The sequence below is a fragment of the Morone saxatilis genome, unplaced genomic scaffold (genome assembly GCF_004916995.1).
Source record: "Morone saxatilis isolate NCDOM2014 unplaced genomic scaffold, NCSU_SB_2.0 Contig19, whole genome shotgun sequence".
In the NCBI taxonomy this organism is placed as follows: Eukaryota; Metazoa; Chordata; class Actinopteri; family Moronidae; genus Morone; species Morone saxatilis.
In genome coordinates this window covers 14,616,407-14,632,640 of record NW_023339751.1, presented here as the reverse complement: position 1 = coordinate 14,632,640, position 16,234 = coordinate 14,616,407, and the positions used below count along the sequence as shown (strand labels likewise).

General features: G+C 37.8%; 1 protein-coding gene across 1 annotated transcript in view; it reads right to left on the bottom strand.

The window, feature by feature from the left end:
• The window catches only part of rgs7a (regulator of G protein signaling 7a), a 50,406-nt gene that overhangs the window by 21,594 nt on the left and 12,578 nt on the right, over nucleotides 1-16,234 (bottom strand). Inside the window, exon 3 of the mRNA XM_035663550.1 lies at nucleotides 77-173. Within this exon, the coding sequence (XP_035519443.1) occupies nucleotides 77-173 (97 nt within the window). The remainder of the gene's footprint in view (nucleotides 1-76; nucleotides 174-16,234) is intronic.

Below are 16,234 nucleotides of genomic sequence, written 5' to 3'. Positions count from 1 at the left end.
AGAGAAGAGAAGAGAAGAAAAGAGGAGATGAAAGGAGATGACAAAGCAGAACAGTGCAAAAATATAAAAACCTTACCTGAAAAAACACTGGGAATCTTCGTTAGAAAACTTTTCACTGTTCGGATGGGTATGCCATTTTTTTCATCCTGCATGCGTGCTATTACTTCCTCCATCTAGACAACACAGGGACAGTGGGAGAGAAGAGGAGCAAGGGGGTAGAAAGCGCAAGAGAGAGAGTGAGTACTTCTTGTGAACTTGCCTTAGCAAGCAGAGGTTGTGTGTGAGCAAGGCAGAAAAAGGTAAACAGATACAAACAGGTTCCTGTGTGGCTCAGCTATGGCTCCAGGGGACAGAGAGTGGGGAAAGGCAGTTGGTGACTAACAATCACTGCTGTCAGATCTCTGCTTCTCCTTTGAAAAATCTTTCTGATTTGTGTCATTTGTCACATAAAACTGCCAGTAAGCTGTACTTATTAAATTTTGCAACAGCTATTGAATTTTGGAAGTCTAGCAATGAAGTTTCTTGTCATTATCCATCACAGTATATTTGTGTCCAGCCACACTTCCACTTTCCACTAACTTTGCTCAGCAGAGAAGAAAAATGTATAATGTCACCCAAAATACATTTCACATAATGTTTTGTGTTGAGCCTTGACTGAGTAACACATTTGAACCAAAACTGCACTGTGGGTGAATAGACACAAACATGCACATACGTCACTGAGACAGAAATGCTCTGGGAGTTATCTCAAGGGCCTAACAGGGCAACACAAGGCAGCCATGTTTCCAACACACAGAAGGGAGCTAAGCGGAGAGTAGAGCAAGGCCCCGATATATCAGCCAGATCAGATGCCAAGAGATCTCCCCAAACTCCTCCCTCAGTGTAAAAATATACACATGGAAAATATGTACACAAAGTTCAACAACCTGGCAACACATAATACAGTATGGTACATGAACAGGCACACATTAACAAACATACAAAATGTGTTGCTTTTTACCCCTCCACCTGTAAAGGATTTTCAGTACTAAGAGGTATTCATTGGGGATGGTCAATTTCCTGTTTTTTCAGTTGTAGCAATTCTGTCAATGTTTATCTATTTTTAACACAGCCAGTTAATCATAGTATTATTACTGAAATGTTATTTTGAAATAGGCAGTCATGGGTAAAGTGTGTTTCTTTTTTGTCTCAGTGTCTGAGCTTCAAAATGAAATGGTTGTGTCACAGTCTCATAACCCTCATTAAAGCTACTATATGCAGAATTTGTGCTTGACAGTGGTAGTATTTCCATGATACTGTGGCACACAACTATGCATTCTGCTTCCCGACCTGGAGTGATTAATCCTGTACATCTTGAATCTGTCAAATGTTTTCTTCAGTGATCTTAAAATCAATTCTTAACCTCACAGTGATGACAGCAATAATAGGTCGAACCCGGTTTTCTGAGTCCAGTACAGAGAGTATTCCAACAGTGATGTAAAAAGAGTATGGATTACTTTTTCTCCCTAAAAAGGACTTAATTTTGCGCCTCAACTAGACAACCCATATCTATAAAACAAAAGAATAAAAACGTAGCCCAAATTACAGGTGGCATACTTGACAATAGTGGACAAGCTGCCAAGATTTATTTTGAATGTGCTGATTAAAATAAAAGCATCTTAGATTTCATTCAGATTCATTAAGGTGCATAAAGTTCTATGATATCCATCACTAAACATCCAATACAAAGTTGCCATTTTCAGTAGGTTTAACTAGAACATTCGCTTGAAATGTATGTTATTTCTTCCAAAAAATGCCCAAAGACAACATGTAAAGTGAAAACAACAGGGAACCAAAGATAGATCCCTGGGAAACCACATGGCAATTGGGGGCTGTTGAAGAGGAAAGGGCCATTCTATCTATGTGTGGTATGTTGTGTGTTGTGTATTGGTGTTTGAAATGGTCTTTTTGGTTTAAAATGTTCCCCTTTAATCTGATTACACTCACTTCACCAATTGTTCACCAATTATCTTAGTTTGTGGTGTCAGTTGTGACTGACTGACTCTGAAGTGTAATGTTGTTCTCACAGGTCTGACCTCATGGATCATCCCCCTCAATTTTCTTTCATCTCCACCTTCGTATGACACACACAGGCAATTTATCAGTGGAATCTAAGAAAGGTAACACATTTTGAATGCAGCCAATTCTATTTTGTACAAATGAAGGTTTTGTGTGGGTGAAAATTAATTTCTGTGGCTGTATTGGTGAGAAGGGAATATTATAAAAAAGCTGGCTTTAATATGTAAATCTGAGACTTCTTGGGTTTAGCAGTTCATGCGCTAGTTCTGTATCATAATGTTATAATGAAAGCATATAGCTAATCCTATACCCTGGAGCTAAAAATCATTTCAGTTAGTGATTGGAGTTTAATTGACAATGATGGAGCACAGGCAAATACTGTAACAAAAGAGCTGCTGGGGGAAAGTTAAAGGGCCAGCAAGAATGAGAAGTGGAAAATAAAAATAAAAAACCCTGAATTGGCAACACAAATGCACAATTTCAGATTATTAAAGTCTGTTCTGTTTCTCCCACAAATGTACTGCATGAGGAAGGTCAGTGGATCTGTAGAAACGGTTTCATTGCTCATTAACCTTGTTCACCCACTAAAAATGTAAGTTTTAAAAACAATTAACAGAAACATCAAGAGCTTAGAAGAAGAATCCACCCAAACTGCTTCTGGCTATCCATTATATATAACTGCTTATATTTAGTTGTGTATTGGTTTTGTTTTCTTATTCCCACACATAACCTGCCTGGATTGTTCCACAGAAGACCCTACTAATACTCATGTTACACCAATGACATAATGACATCTTCACAAGCAGGAGTCTTATGTAATGGACAACAATGCACTGCAGCCACAAGATAGTTTTCATTTTTAATAAGAGACACTGCTGCAATCATAGACTTTAACTACTTTGTTAAAAGGCATTCTGGGAAATTTAGGAACTGACTCAAATAATTGGAACACAGAAGGAAAAAGGGTATATCTCAAAGAGATTATATAATTCAGGCTTGCAAAGTTGTAGCGTCTGAAACTGACGCACAGAAATAAAAGGAATTACCAGTATTCATGTGGCCTCCTTTTATTTGTCGCATGCATCATTCCTTTTGTTGTTCTTAAACATATCTCTCTAAAATAATCCTTATTTTAATCATCTCATCCCCATTGAATAAATGTGTCTTATAACGCCAACCTTCTCGCTGTATCTATGTCTCACTGTCTTTCTCTGAGAGTTAGCTGGCACTGTGAGACAGAGCAAACAAGGACAACAGCAACAGTGATCAATACTTCACACACTCTCTCCTATCTCTGCAAACCCTCACCGCCTACACATGGTAAAATGCCACCAGCGTGAATATTCAGGATCTAAAGCTCTTGAAGTCGGGATGCTCTCTGGCTTCATGTTGTGAGGAAGAGAGGAAAGTCGTTTCCCACAAGAGAGCAAGAGTCTCTCTCTCTCTCTCTCTTCGTTCCCCACCCATCCACCCACCCAGAGCTGTCTGACTGTGTCTCTGCAGCCTCTTAACAGATAAGAGTGAGTGTTTTGGCTGCACAGTGTGAATCATTGAATAATGATGGCACAGGCACAGGACTCAGTACATATGAAGTGACTAACAAAAGCTCCGGATATAAGCACATACTGAGCTTCAGCACACGGCTCCAAGCACTTCAAAGACTATCACTGAGGGCACTCAGGGTGCAATCAGAATGTTCTGAAGCACCATTTGGAGCAAAAAACATTTTCAAACTGGGTTTGTAAATCAATGCTGGCCTCTTAGATTTCTTTTTTAGCCATTGTTAAGTGCACTATAAGTCCCTTATTTGACAGGCTGTTTCGAAGAAAAGTGAGGCAATAAAAGGATCAGTTATTAGAAAGGTTCTCTCTTGAGCACATCAGCGGGATGTGAGATGTTTTTGGAAGGACATTTCAGCTATTTTATTGTATGTCCTAAGATAGCTCATTTGGATGTGACCTTTATTGGTTACCCCAGCAAGAGCAAAAATAAGCTGGAAAAGAGGTTGTTTTGCTGCCTTGGTGATGATGGCAGTAAGTGGAAATGCTATATCAACACTGTGTTTTAGCGTCTACCATGTACATGAGATTTATCCCAAAATGTTTCTTGCAAAGGTAAACTATGTAGAAAAGGCAAAGAAATGAATATCATTAGGTCTAGATATCTCTGAGAACTGTTTGGAGAGATTTTAGTTACTTAGAGTTCAAGGACTGCGGTATGTATATGGGTTGAGTGACAATAGGCTCCTTTGTTGGTGTAAACTACTATGACCTTGACATTTGAAGCAAGCTACTTGTAAACCATTAAGCATTCTGCACAATGTACATGTTATCTGTCTCTAGTGACAGAAAGAAATTGACAGTACTTGATCAGCAAAAACAACAAACAGCATTAACTGGATCATTACTTACACAATCTTTAATGTAAATGCCTAAATACACACGTTTAATAGAGACTTTGCGTGATGCCTGCTAACAAAATGTAACTCAGGAGCATGCACTTGTTTAGTTCAAATACTGTCAAGGTGAGCTCATCCTCAATTACAGTTTCTAAAAGTAATCTACATTTTGTCTTTCTTGGTACACAAAATCAAATGTAGCTCGTCATTTAATTGGAAACTCATCTACAATTCATTCCAACTTCTGTCTGTCTGTGCAGATGTAAAAACGTCACTGACTGTGCTGCTGAGGAAATTAAAAGCTTTCCTTTTCTTCTTCTCCTCCCCCTCTTGCTTCCCTCTCACCCCCTCTGTCTTGCTCTCATTGCCTGTGCTGTGATGGGTGAATGTTACTGCATCAGATGCACAGGGAGAATGGTATTACCTTGACAGTGTTATCTGAGGACAAGGGTGTCTACATGAGGAGAACGGATATTCCTCCCAACAAATATGCACGCACACACAGAAAACACAGATATTCCTATCATTACATGACACACAGAACACGCAGCGATTATCAGTCACATTGCATCCAGAGCATATGCACTCTGACAGGATTTGGAAATACACACACACATAAAAAAAACACACACACAGACTATGGGGATTATTATATTTCAAAAAAGCACAACATCAAAATAGGTGACTCCCAGCTCAAGTCTGGCTGCTTACGGCAGTGCAAGAGCAGCCTGAGTAGAACCTATATAGCATGACAGCTCGACTAGATAAAACAGTCTTTGCAGTTGCTTGATCTCATTTCCTTCTGAACTGCTATCCTTGGCTCCACGAATGAAGCAGAACTTGTGGTGGACGCTGAGAGATAGTATTTCACATTGTTTTCCCTCAAAAACCAGCAGCGGTTTACAAAGAAAATACAACATGCACACCAGATTCAAGGTCAATAACTTTTAATAGGATCAATATTATGACACAAAACCACTTAAAGGTCTACACTGAGGCTTCAAAATGAATACCTGCCAAGCGCCAAATGTGGGCAAATTTTGAGTTTGGCAGAAAAGTTAATTGGGTTTGCGGGCCAGGTGGCCAGTAAATAATTTGGAGTCACAGTGTAGGTTTGCATTGCTGTGTTTTTTTTTATGTGTACAATACTGAGACTAACATGACCCTCACAGTCCACCTGATGTCAGCCAATACAACCAAAGCAGCTTAGATCTATTTGGTACTTTCTACACTATGTTTTTCCATGAGAAAACATGTTATGTACATGTTATTAGAGATGTGTTGACACCTTCTTGGTGTTAAGCCACAAAAAAGAGAAAAGTCACAGAGGTCTGCATTTTTTTGCTAGAAGTGATATCTGAACGACGCAGTAACCCTGAGCTAAATTATTTTTAGTCAAATAATGCCAGTAAAATATATTTTTGGCTGGTTTCTCAGTTTACATGCCATTGGCTGATGAGCCAAAAAGTTCTTTTGGACCTTATCTACACTACAGCTGCATTAAAGCATAGTTCTTTGTTACCAGAAATTAATCACACATCTCTTCTAGACAGGCTGGTGCATTTGCATATGGAGCAAATCCAAAAACACAATGTTCTTTATGCCATACTTTGGGGGATAGGACACAGTACAGACAAAGTGTACTGTTGATTGAAGAATAAGAAGCACTTCCTGTTTGGTGGTTAGGTATTATGAGCTATGCAGAAATAATACAAAATCACAGGAAATGTGACCCTCTATGAGTTCCCCTACAGTGGAGAAAACATGATAAATTGCCCTCTATGGTGCCCTTCCAGTGGAGAAAATGCATTGCAGTGCCATACAGGCTGCCCTACATGCTAGAACATTTTCTAGGCACTGGTGTCCCACTACATGCAGCTGCTTCTTTTTATTTTGTTCACCAGTGGCTATATCATTTATATCACTGCCTGCACATTATTCCTTTTTAATAGACTTTCTAGCCCTTACCTTCTGCATCTTTATACAATGGTGATATATTCAAGTGATGCTGTTCCTCTCCGGTGGTGACCTACATTTAGTGACGAGGAGAAATCTCAGCACTTGATGAACTCAAACACCTCTTTCAAAAACTTTTAATTAGATTATCACTTCTTATATAAGCTCTAAATCTCTGAGGACATACTAGTGTTTATCTCCAACTGAAGGGATTTCTTTCTCTTCTCATGGAAAGACATTAAACATACACAAACAAGTGCATGATGAATGTGCACTTTTCCTAGCCCCCACCCAGAAGTCATCTGCTCATTTACTACCAAACACGCAGAGATATGCTGACCAAATGCATTTATACTGTAATGGCCTTTGATGGAGCTTTTATATTCACCACAAACCTTTTTGTAATCAATCACATCCAGTACAACAGTAAGAAAACATGTCTAGCAATGTAAAGCAGTCTTTGGATAATAAAACACAAAGTGAAAACTGTCATCAATCTTAATTGTAAAATTATTCTAAATATATTTAAAAAAGGAAAATACTAATTATATAATTACAGTATGATTTATGCCTCACATGCGCATATATCAATGCAGAGTGTCAGACAAATCAATCAGTAATATTGCTGCAGTAGAACATTTTAATAACCATCCATAATTTTTAAGAAATACAACTAGGTTCACTGAAAGGCTGCACAATTTAATCTATAGCTATTATACTGTAATTGATATTCAGACCAAAATAAACCTAATGATCAATAAAAAGAATCAAATTATTACAATGCATATATTTAATATTGATTATGTTAATACTGTATAATATTACGTATTTACATCAGTGAGAAAAAATCTATATGATGAAAAAAAATCAAGGGGTTATTTTTTATAATAACTTAAAAAAATTTGAACCCAATATTTGAGTTCTAAAGTCCAATTATCAATCTTTAATTTAAATATATTGACTGCAGGTAATGCACTTTAAAAACAATTAGATATTAGCATTTTTTTTCTACTCTCTTCACTAACATGAACAAATAATTGTTATGTTGCTAAATACAAAGTTAGTCAGACACTTCAACCTGTATCTGTGCAGCACAGCGCTTTCAAAATAAAATTACCCTGCAGATAGGTGGAGGAAGTTATTGAGCTCATGCTGACAAGGTTGTTGAATAGATGCCATGAATCTTAAGTCTCCGAGTTACCACAGCAACACAGTCTGTGACCACTATCACAAGGACATCTTTGGCAGCTCGCCATTGCTCATTCATAAGAGTAAAAGAAAGAACATGGTTCCTGGGAGAGAAGAGAAGGAGAACAATAGATATTGTCTTTTGGGAAAAGCGTTTGTTTTCTATTGATTTTCCTCTTGTTCCCATTATATGTGGTTTCCTTAAATTGTTTAACTAAGCTGCACAATACACTGCATGCAGTACATTAAAGTAATATAATGGGGTATAATTCCATTATTTATTATTAGTATTAGTCCAGTATGTGTAATTTTAATATAATTTACAACACTATTAATACAATTGTATTTGTTTCCCACAAATTATTTCTTACTTTATACAATATTTGTGCTGTGTTACATTAAACTAGATCCATAAACTTCATGGAATTTGACTTTTTTTTTAATGGTTGGTGTGTTCTTGAAAACAGACATTTTTAACTGTCTTGACTGACTGTTTTCTAATATTTCATTATAGTATTCTTTCTTGTATATCCTCATAATATTAGTTATATTTCATGTGTTGAATTTCATTTCTGCCTCTTTAGTTCTTTACGTAATAAATTCTCTACATTAAGTGTCTTTTTGTAATACCTCTGTAATCTATCGTCTATTGAGTACTATTGAGCAATTTCTATTGATATTGATAGTATTTTGAAGGTTGCTTAACAAGTCTTTATCAGTACCACTATCGATACTTTTCTATTCATTTGGTGAAAAGACAAATTCTAACAGAACTGGTTTTGCTTTTATTGCCTAATTGCAGTTGGCAAAGCAATTTATTGAATTCAAAAAGTGATTTGATTTAAATGACATGACTCTCGTCTCTTGAGACTAGGGCTGAAGCTTGACTAATTAAGTACTCAAGTATTCTATTGATTACTTCATCGATTAATCGAGTAATCGGATAAGAAGTACTTCTGCTTGTACAGGTCTTTTAAATTGGTTTCAGAGTTTCCTCTAGGATTATTTCCAGCAGTGGAGGAAAGGCTTTTGTTGTACTCCCACTGTACTGGTAGTGGAGTATTTTCAAACTGTGGTATTAGTACTTTACTACAGATCTGATTGTTCCTCCACCCACAGCCTAACTGAACCTGTGTGTTACCAGCTGAGCCTTCTCCTATAAGGAAGGTGAGCTTGTGCGTAACCTGTGCCAAAGGCAGTGTGGACTTTTGGCCACCTGGCTGAAAGCCTGTGGAGTAGAGCAATAACTTCAGTTCATGTTGTGGACCAAACTCTAACCGAGTAAGCACTGGAATCCACTATTTCTTTTCAGATTTTCAGTTCTACACATGTATCATCAACACAGAATTTATAGTCATTCAGATAAAGTAAAATTGTCTGAGTGAATTCAGTCCTTTGGTATAGCTGAGATGTAGTGCATAGATCAGCCCAAATATAACTACAAAGGCATCAGCAAGTCTGGGAGGTTGACCACAACATCACCTTCAATGACGATGGAGATTTTCAGCAGCACCCCCTACAGAGTGATTCCACATCTGACGAGTCTCATAAAAAGATTCACAATGTATTTTGTGATTTATATAAATAAAAATATTATTCAACGCAACACATTTATCATTGTATATGAATGCAAAAAAATGAACATACCAACACGACACCAAGTCTCAAAAATTCTAAACAAAGTTTTCACTGCTTATTCCATCTAATTTATTTGAGCATTTGTGTTTACAGGGCATCATTTTAGGTTCTACCTGTTGAATAAGTGAAGAGTTGTCGTGTTGATTATTCTAAGATAACCTCTTGCCCCACTTATCACTAGGGCTGCAACTAACAGTTATTTTCATTATTGTTTCTCCATATATCCTTCTACAAAAAAAGTCTACATAACTCACCCTGACAAACAAAGAAAGCAGCAAATCCTCACAAAACCATTCTTAGTTTCAGATGACTGTACACTAATGAAAACATAATTATGCATATTATATTCCATTTCTGTCAATAGATCCTCCTAAATGTTACACACTGGACCTTTAAACCATTCATTGATCATCAAAATAGTGGGCAGTTAATTTTGTGTCGATTGACTAATCAATTATTTGACAAATTGTTTCAGCACTGCTTATCACCCACAACCCAGAGGGACTACATTATGTTAAACATGAAGCATTTAGGGTTATATAGTAGAAAATACTCCAATACGCAATGAGAGAAATATAATACCTAAAAATCTTAGAGCCAGTTCTCTTAGCATTGCCAACAGATGGTCATGCTCTGTTTGCTTTGCTCACCTTTAATCTTGCATGAACTACTCTGATTTAGAATCCATCCTATTTAAAAGGAATATCTCTGTCACCATCTTGACTTACCTTCTTTATACTTATGACTGACTATTTTTCATTTTCATTGTCTCTTTTCCACATGTATTTACTCTGCCCCTCACTTCTCATAGGCTCTGAGATTGAGAACGGACAACAGTCTGTTTCACAGCAGGCAAGGATCATAGAACATTAGGAACAGATGCCCAGGTGACAACACTGCCTGGAGTGTAGGCAATTACTCCATCCAAACTGCAGGTTTATTTCTATATGCTGTGAGGCAGATTCTGCAAACCAGTGATTAGCCATTTAACAACATCTGCAGTTTGGTGCTTGATAAGCCTTGCTTTCGGTTGCATTCATCTATGCAGTTCTGCCTCTGTGTACACAATCAAGCTCCATTGAGCCATCAGTCAAATAGAACATCTGTTTCTTGGGATGTCACTTCACTGTTTCACACTTCAGGATGTTCTCTCACTCTGCACATTTGTTCCCTCTGTCATCTTTATTCTTCATCATAGGTAATTTGCAATAACATCACATCCTAGAAGGTACAGTATAAAGAAACCCAAGGAAGTAAAATGCCTCTCTGCCATTTGCTGCTCCTGTCTTTATCTTTTCAGCAAAGATCTATGAATTTTTTAGATGATAATTATTCCTCCTCGATGCCTCCTCTCTCTCTTCACACCTAATATCATTAATGTGTTTTATAATGTACCAGTTGGTAGTACTTTGTCCATTATTTCCATAATGGAGGACTGTGATAAGAAAAGGCTGATGCCACTGTAAAACATTCTTGCTCACAGCAGCAGCAGCAGCAGCATTATAATAAGCAAGCTCTGATGGACAGTGAAGGACAGATGGCTTTCTTACTACAGACTTTGGTTTATTTGGATGATAACAAATGGATGTTGTCAACCATGATGTCCCCTTAGCATTGAAATGTTCCTTGAGGTGTGACTAAGAGCCTTTTAATGGCTTGATCTGATTTGGTCTGATTTGCTAATGGATGAAAGTGAGACTGATGTTTGCAGGCAAACAAGAAAATCTTTGATTTCCTGAGTGGTGTTATTGACTTAAGGTTACCTGAGTGGCATGTTGTTGTGTTGTTTTCTGTTTGCTTAAATATAGCATATTTTTTGTTCCAAGTACTATTTGTAATTTTGTCTGAAACGATAATATGTGAATAATACATTAAATGCTTTGAGCTTAATTACATAAACTTAATCAAACTGAATTTGGGATTGTACCAGGCTTACAGTGTAGTTTTCATGTAAACAAACAAAAGTTCTGTTTACATTCAGTGGTTCTCCCTGTGTGTATCCTTGAGGTGAAATAAACGTGTTGAATGCCATTCCTAACTTGTAAAATAGTTTCGCAACACTAGTTTTTAAAAAGTATTTCAAATCCAGCACTGTTTTCATCTGTTGTGCTTGCTTGCAGTCCTCTTCTTCCCTGACTTTTTTGGTGCATTGCAACATATCTTGGCAATTTAACGCCACCTGTAGGTCAGTGGAGAAGTGTGAAACTATTAGACTGTGTGTGCATATACGAGATAAACAAAATTGGAGCCCACTCATAAAAACAACAGCTCCATAGCTCTACTAGAGGCCAAAAACTCCATGGGGAACCTTTAATGTAGGAACATAACAAGCTCATAGACTTGTTGCTTATGTGTTTATGCTCTCTATGCTTCTTTTCAGTTACTGAATAAAGCTAAATGTTAAGAATTTGGTTTTAAAGAAATATATATTAGGAATCCCATGGTTCAATGGAACCAAATGAATTAAATGCATAGACTTAGTCTGATCAGGTCTAGCAGAAAATAACATCAAGCATCAATGACAGGTGAAAAGTGAACACATATAAATGACTTGCATGTATTATGTAATATGCGGAAATTGTCACAGGAGGTAGTGTAAGCTGATAATTAAGTGCCAGAAATGAACATCAGACTCATAAAGGTGTCAGCATGCTTCAACCGAAGAGCTTGTTCTTCTCCCCCCACACCTTTCCAACGTTGGAATTGAGGGGGCTTCATCCGACAATCGCTGTCACTTTCCGAAACCAACAATCCCAAAAGCACGCCCACTTCACACAGCAAATTTCAAGGTGTGCAGTGGTGAGAAAGAAGGCAGTGTTTGAACTTCACTTTCAAGATCTCTTCTTTCATTTTTCAAACAATTATTGCTGTCACTTTTGGTGAGTGCAATCGAGCGCAACGCCATAGTTCAAGGAATGACAGTCTGCAAGTGTGCATTGTTATCCCAATTTGTATGTTTCATTGCATTTCGCCCCTTTATATGACAGTTGACTTTTGAAAAAACTATAAAAACGTCAGACATTTGTCTTTAGACGTGGTTGGATGACGTGTCATATGAGCTAGTTCATAGTGAGCATACTGACACCTTTAGTCTCAAACCAATAACTCAACTCTCCTACTGTTATCCTGCAGTACCAAGATTAAAGAATGAATAAATTATAGATGTAACAGAAGTCCCAATCTTGTCACACTAGACTACATCTATTAAGTTCTGTTTTTCAAATTTCAGCCAAGATGGATATTATCCAGAAGTAACAGTCAACATTTATGATAGGTCTTACTGGCGTGTGATACTCCCTAACCTCACAAAGAAATAATCTAAACCAGGTGCTGAAGTGACCTTGATGCTGCAGCTGCATGATGTACCTTTTCTTGCCTCTAATTTATTCAGAGACTAATTTCAGTGGAAAGTCCATGTATGTCCAGTGAAAGCATCTGAAAGAGAGAAACCAGTCATCTGTTGTACAGCCTTTTTGTCATCCATTGCCTTGCCAGACCACATTGAGCAAAGTGAAAATCTGCATGATTTTGTAATTTCTTTAAATTATTATTTGCTAGATTTTTCTTTTCACTTCTACAAAGTTGTCTTTCCAGAAAACTGAAGTAATCTAGGTATTTTTCTGTATAATAATCCATCTCCTTTTACATCTCCAACATCATTAAATGCCTTTAATAATATATAACTTGGTTGGCAGTGCATGATCTTCTCCATCATTTCCTCGCTGGAAGTGTAATAAATACAGACTCATTGGTAAAGCATTCCGGTTCACAACAGCCGAAGCAGCAGTTGTGGTATTGTCATCTGGTTTGATGGACAGATGGTATTATCACTATTTCATTTAGAATGATTTCCAGATGGTTGCCAACAGATACTTGCATCCAGAATGCCCCTCTTCACAGTATTTTCATCAACTTATACACCTTTTTAGAACATGCTCCTCCTTCCTCCTCAAATCCCCAGAGAATCATCGTCCCTGGTGTATGGCTGCAGAAGGATGTTCAATATTTCCCCTGACTCCTCAGCATCTCCCTCCCTGAGGGACAACCCCCTACTAGAGAGAAAGAGACAAGCATTGAATCATGGATGAGAGGTAGTCAGCCAGCTATGCCTGCTCCCTGAAAAAAAACACACTGGCATTTATCCTTGTTTGACATTGCTGCGGTTAATGCAGTTCTTGTTCCAAATTTGCCAGCCGGTAGGTTTCTGCCATCTCATGCTTTATACATCCACAGAACATTTTAAAGGATCATCCAATTTCCCTAAAGATTGTAGTGTAGTCTTTCGTCCAATGCAATGCCCTATGTAATGACTTTTTAATAGTAAAATATCAACTTTTAATTTTTACTATCATTGTAGTTGACTCGTACAGGATGTAACAAGCCTTTTAGAGCCATCAGAGTGTCTTATTCTTCTGATATACTGAATGGTACACTGAAACAAAAGTGTAGCTCTGAACAGTAAGGTTCTTCTTTTTTGTTTTTTATACTTATACTACAGAAACGGTAACAATGTCGGTGCTGTTTTACATGCGTTTCTCAATTTTACTGTTATCTGTAAGCAACAGGCTTGTTTATTGTCCAACAACTGACAGACTGTAGTTGAAGTTTTTGTCTTCCTGTTTACAGTAGTGCTATTCTTTTATAATACTCATATTTATCTGACAAGAAAAGTAAATAAACATTTATTACCATTAAAGCTGCTCTAATCAGTGACTAGCTAGTGAACATAGTGGAATATTAGGCAGCAAAAGCGCCAGATTTTTCCCTCAGGAGTTGGAAGTGACCGAAAAAATAAACTTACAAGGACTTAGACAAAACTCCAAATAAATGCTCATGTTCACCATGTTGTGTTTAACATTACAGTACAATTGATGTGTTGCCCCCAGGTGGACAAAAAAATCAATGAACACTGCTTTAATTGAAAATAATATGTGATACAACAAACTTTGGAAAAACTGCCAAGGTCATTCTCCTTTATAGTGATAATTTAAACTCCTGTATATTGTTTGTTTATATATATATATATATATATATATATATATATATACTGAGGCTGTTTTGAAGTGATGCAACACTCATTTGTCCTTTAAGTGTTATTAATATCATCACTATAACATATCAGTTTCTGATTCATGTTGGAATAGCACTCCTGGGGACGAGACAGTGTTCACTCTTCTGTCTCTACCTTTAGCTGACAGTTTTCTAGACACTGATTTCTGTCTGTTCTCAAAATCTACTATGATCTGGTGTTCCTGGCTGGTGGTGGGATAGTGTTCCTAGGGCAAGGCCTCTCCCTCCCTCACTCGCGCTCTCTCTCCCTCCCTCAATCTCTCTCTCTCTTTCCCTCTCTCTCTTTCTCTCTCTCACTCTCATCTTCTTGGTGGGCGGTCAGTGGGCGCGATGACTAAGCCAAGGTTGGCCATGTGCTAGAACATAATCCACTGAAAACCAATATCCCTCCTGCCCACCTACCATGATTTCATCACTCAAACAGCATGCTATCATAAATTAGTAGATAAAGGAAGAAGAAAGCTGCTTTCAGATGTACTGTACAGAAGTTTTCCAAAAATGAACGCAAGAGTTTATCTAATTGCCAATGGTTGTATATATACATATACCTCAAAACAGCATGCTATCATTTATTGATCAGCCATGCATAGACAATTACACAAAATAATTTATAATTCAATAAAACTATAACAAAAGACTGTGATTTCAGCACTTATTCTGCTTTACAGTCGGCAGTTGTTGACACCATTGGGATTTGGATTTAAGACCATTTAATAAAAATGCTTTTATTTTTGGTGGTTAAACAGCCCTGGGAATACTGTCAGGTTTAATGAAATCTCCCCTATAGTTAATCCTTCATCAAGGCAAGCCTGTTAGTGTCCAAACTGTTTGTTGTTTCTCTTGAGGAGTCTTATCATTGGGCACCAGAGAGCATTTTTACTTAGACCAAACAGAGAGACAAGGAGGAAGAGGACAGGGATGAGAAGAAAACAGAAAGGGAGATCCAGGGAGGACGCTGGGTATGGAAACAGAGATGCACTGGGAATAGAAAAGAAGGGAGGATGCTGTCTATTTTTAGGTCCACATAACATGAGATGGAGGGAGCCTCACTCCTCTCCTCCTCCTCTCTCCATCCCTTCATTTCCCACATTCCTCCTTGGCACGTGCAACAGACACTCAGGACAGCTCTGTGTGCCCCGAATACCAATAAGAGAGAAGCAGCTGGTATACTGACAGGCTGACATTCTTCTGCCTTCTCCTGTCTGAAGAACAGAGACAAGACAAGGACTGGGTATCTGACAGGACACGCACACATGCACACTTCAGAGGACACAACAGTCGGGATAGACAATAAACCGATAAGCGCAGACTCTTTAATGCAAGTGACACTTGAACTACGGAGCAATGAAGATGATGGACGATAGGCTTTGTTGAACCTTTCAAAACGACAGTCAATCCTGGAGTGATTTAAACCGTCATCAGGTAGAAGCCATTTCTATCGTGATGCTTCACATACATAGATGGGAAGCTACAGTACCTCACTACACTAAAAACAATTCAAATTAAAAGTTGTATCACTGCTACAGATGGATGTACAGTGCTACATTATTGACAAGATTCACAAGGTTGTGAACTTGTCATATGTGTACAATTTAAAGCATAGGGATGTTGCAAATGAGGCCAGTGGGGAAAATAAATCACCTCAATTCATACATTCATGCAGGACAGCTTCATTAATAGCAACTCTGGTGATTCAAATCATACGTAACCATCGTCACCCTGACATATCCTCTCTTACTTGTTCCAATACCAGGTCTTCCATTTACACATTTACTCTGCTGACATCACAGGCAAGGGAAACTAATATCAACAAATCAAATCAGTCCATTGCAAGGACTAAAGAGACCCTTCCCACCATATCCTAATGCATTGTTAAACCTGACCTTGTCTTTTTTTTCACTCTGCTCAAGCTTAGATAACACATTT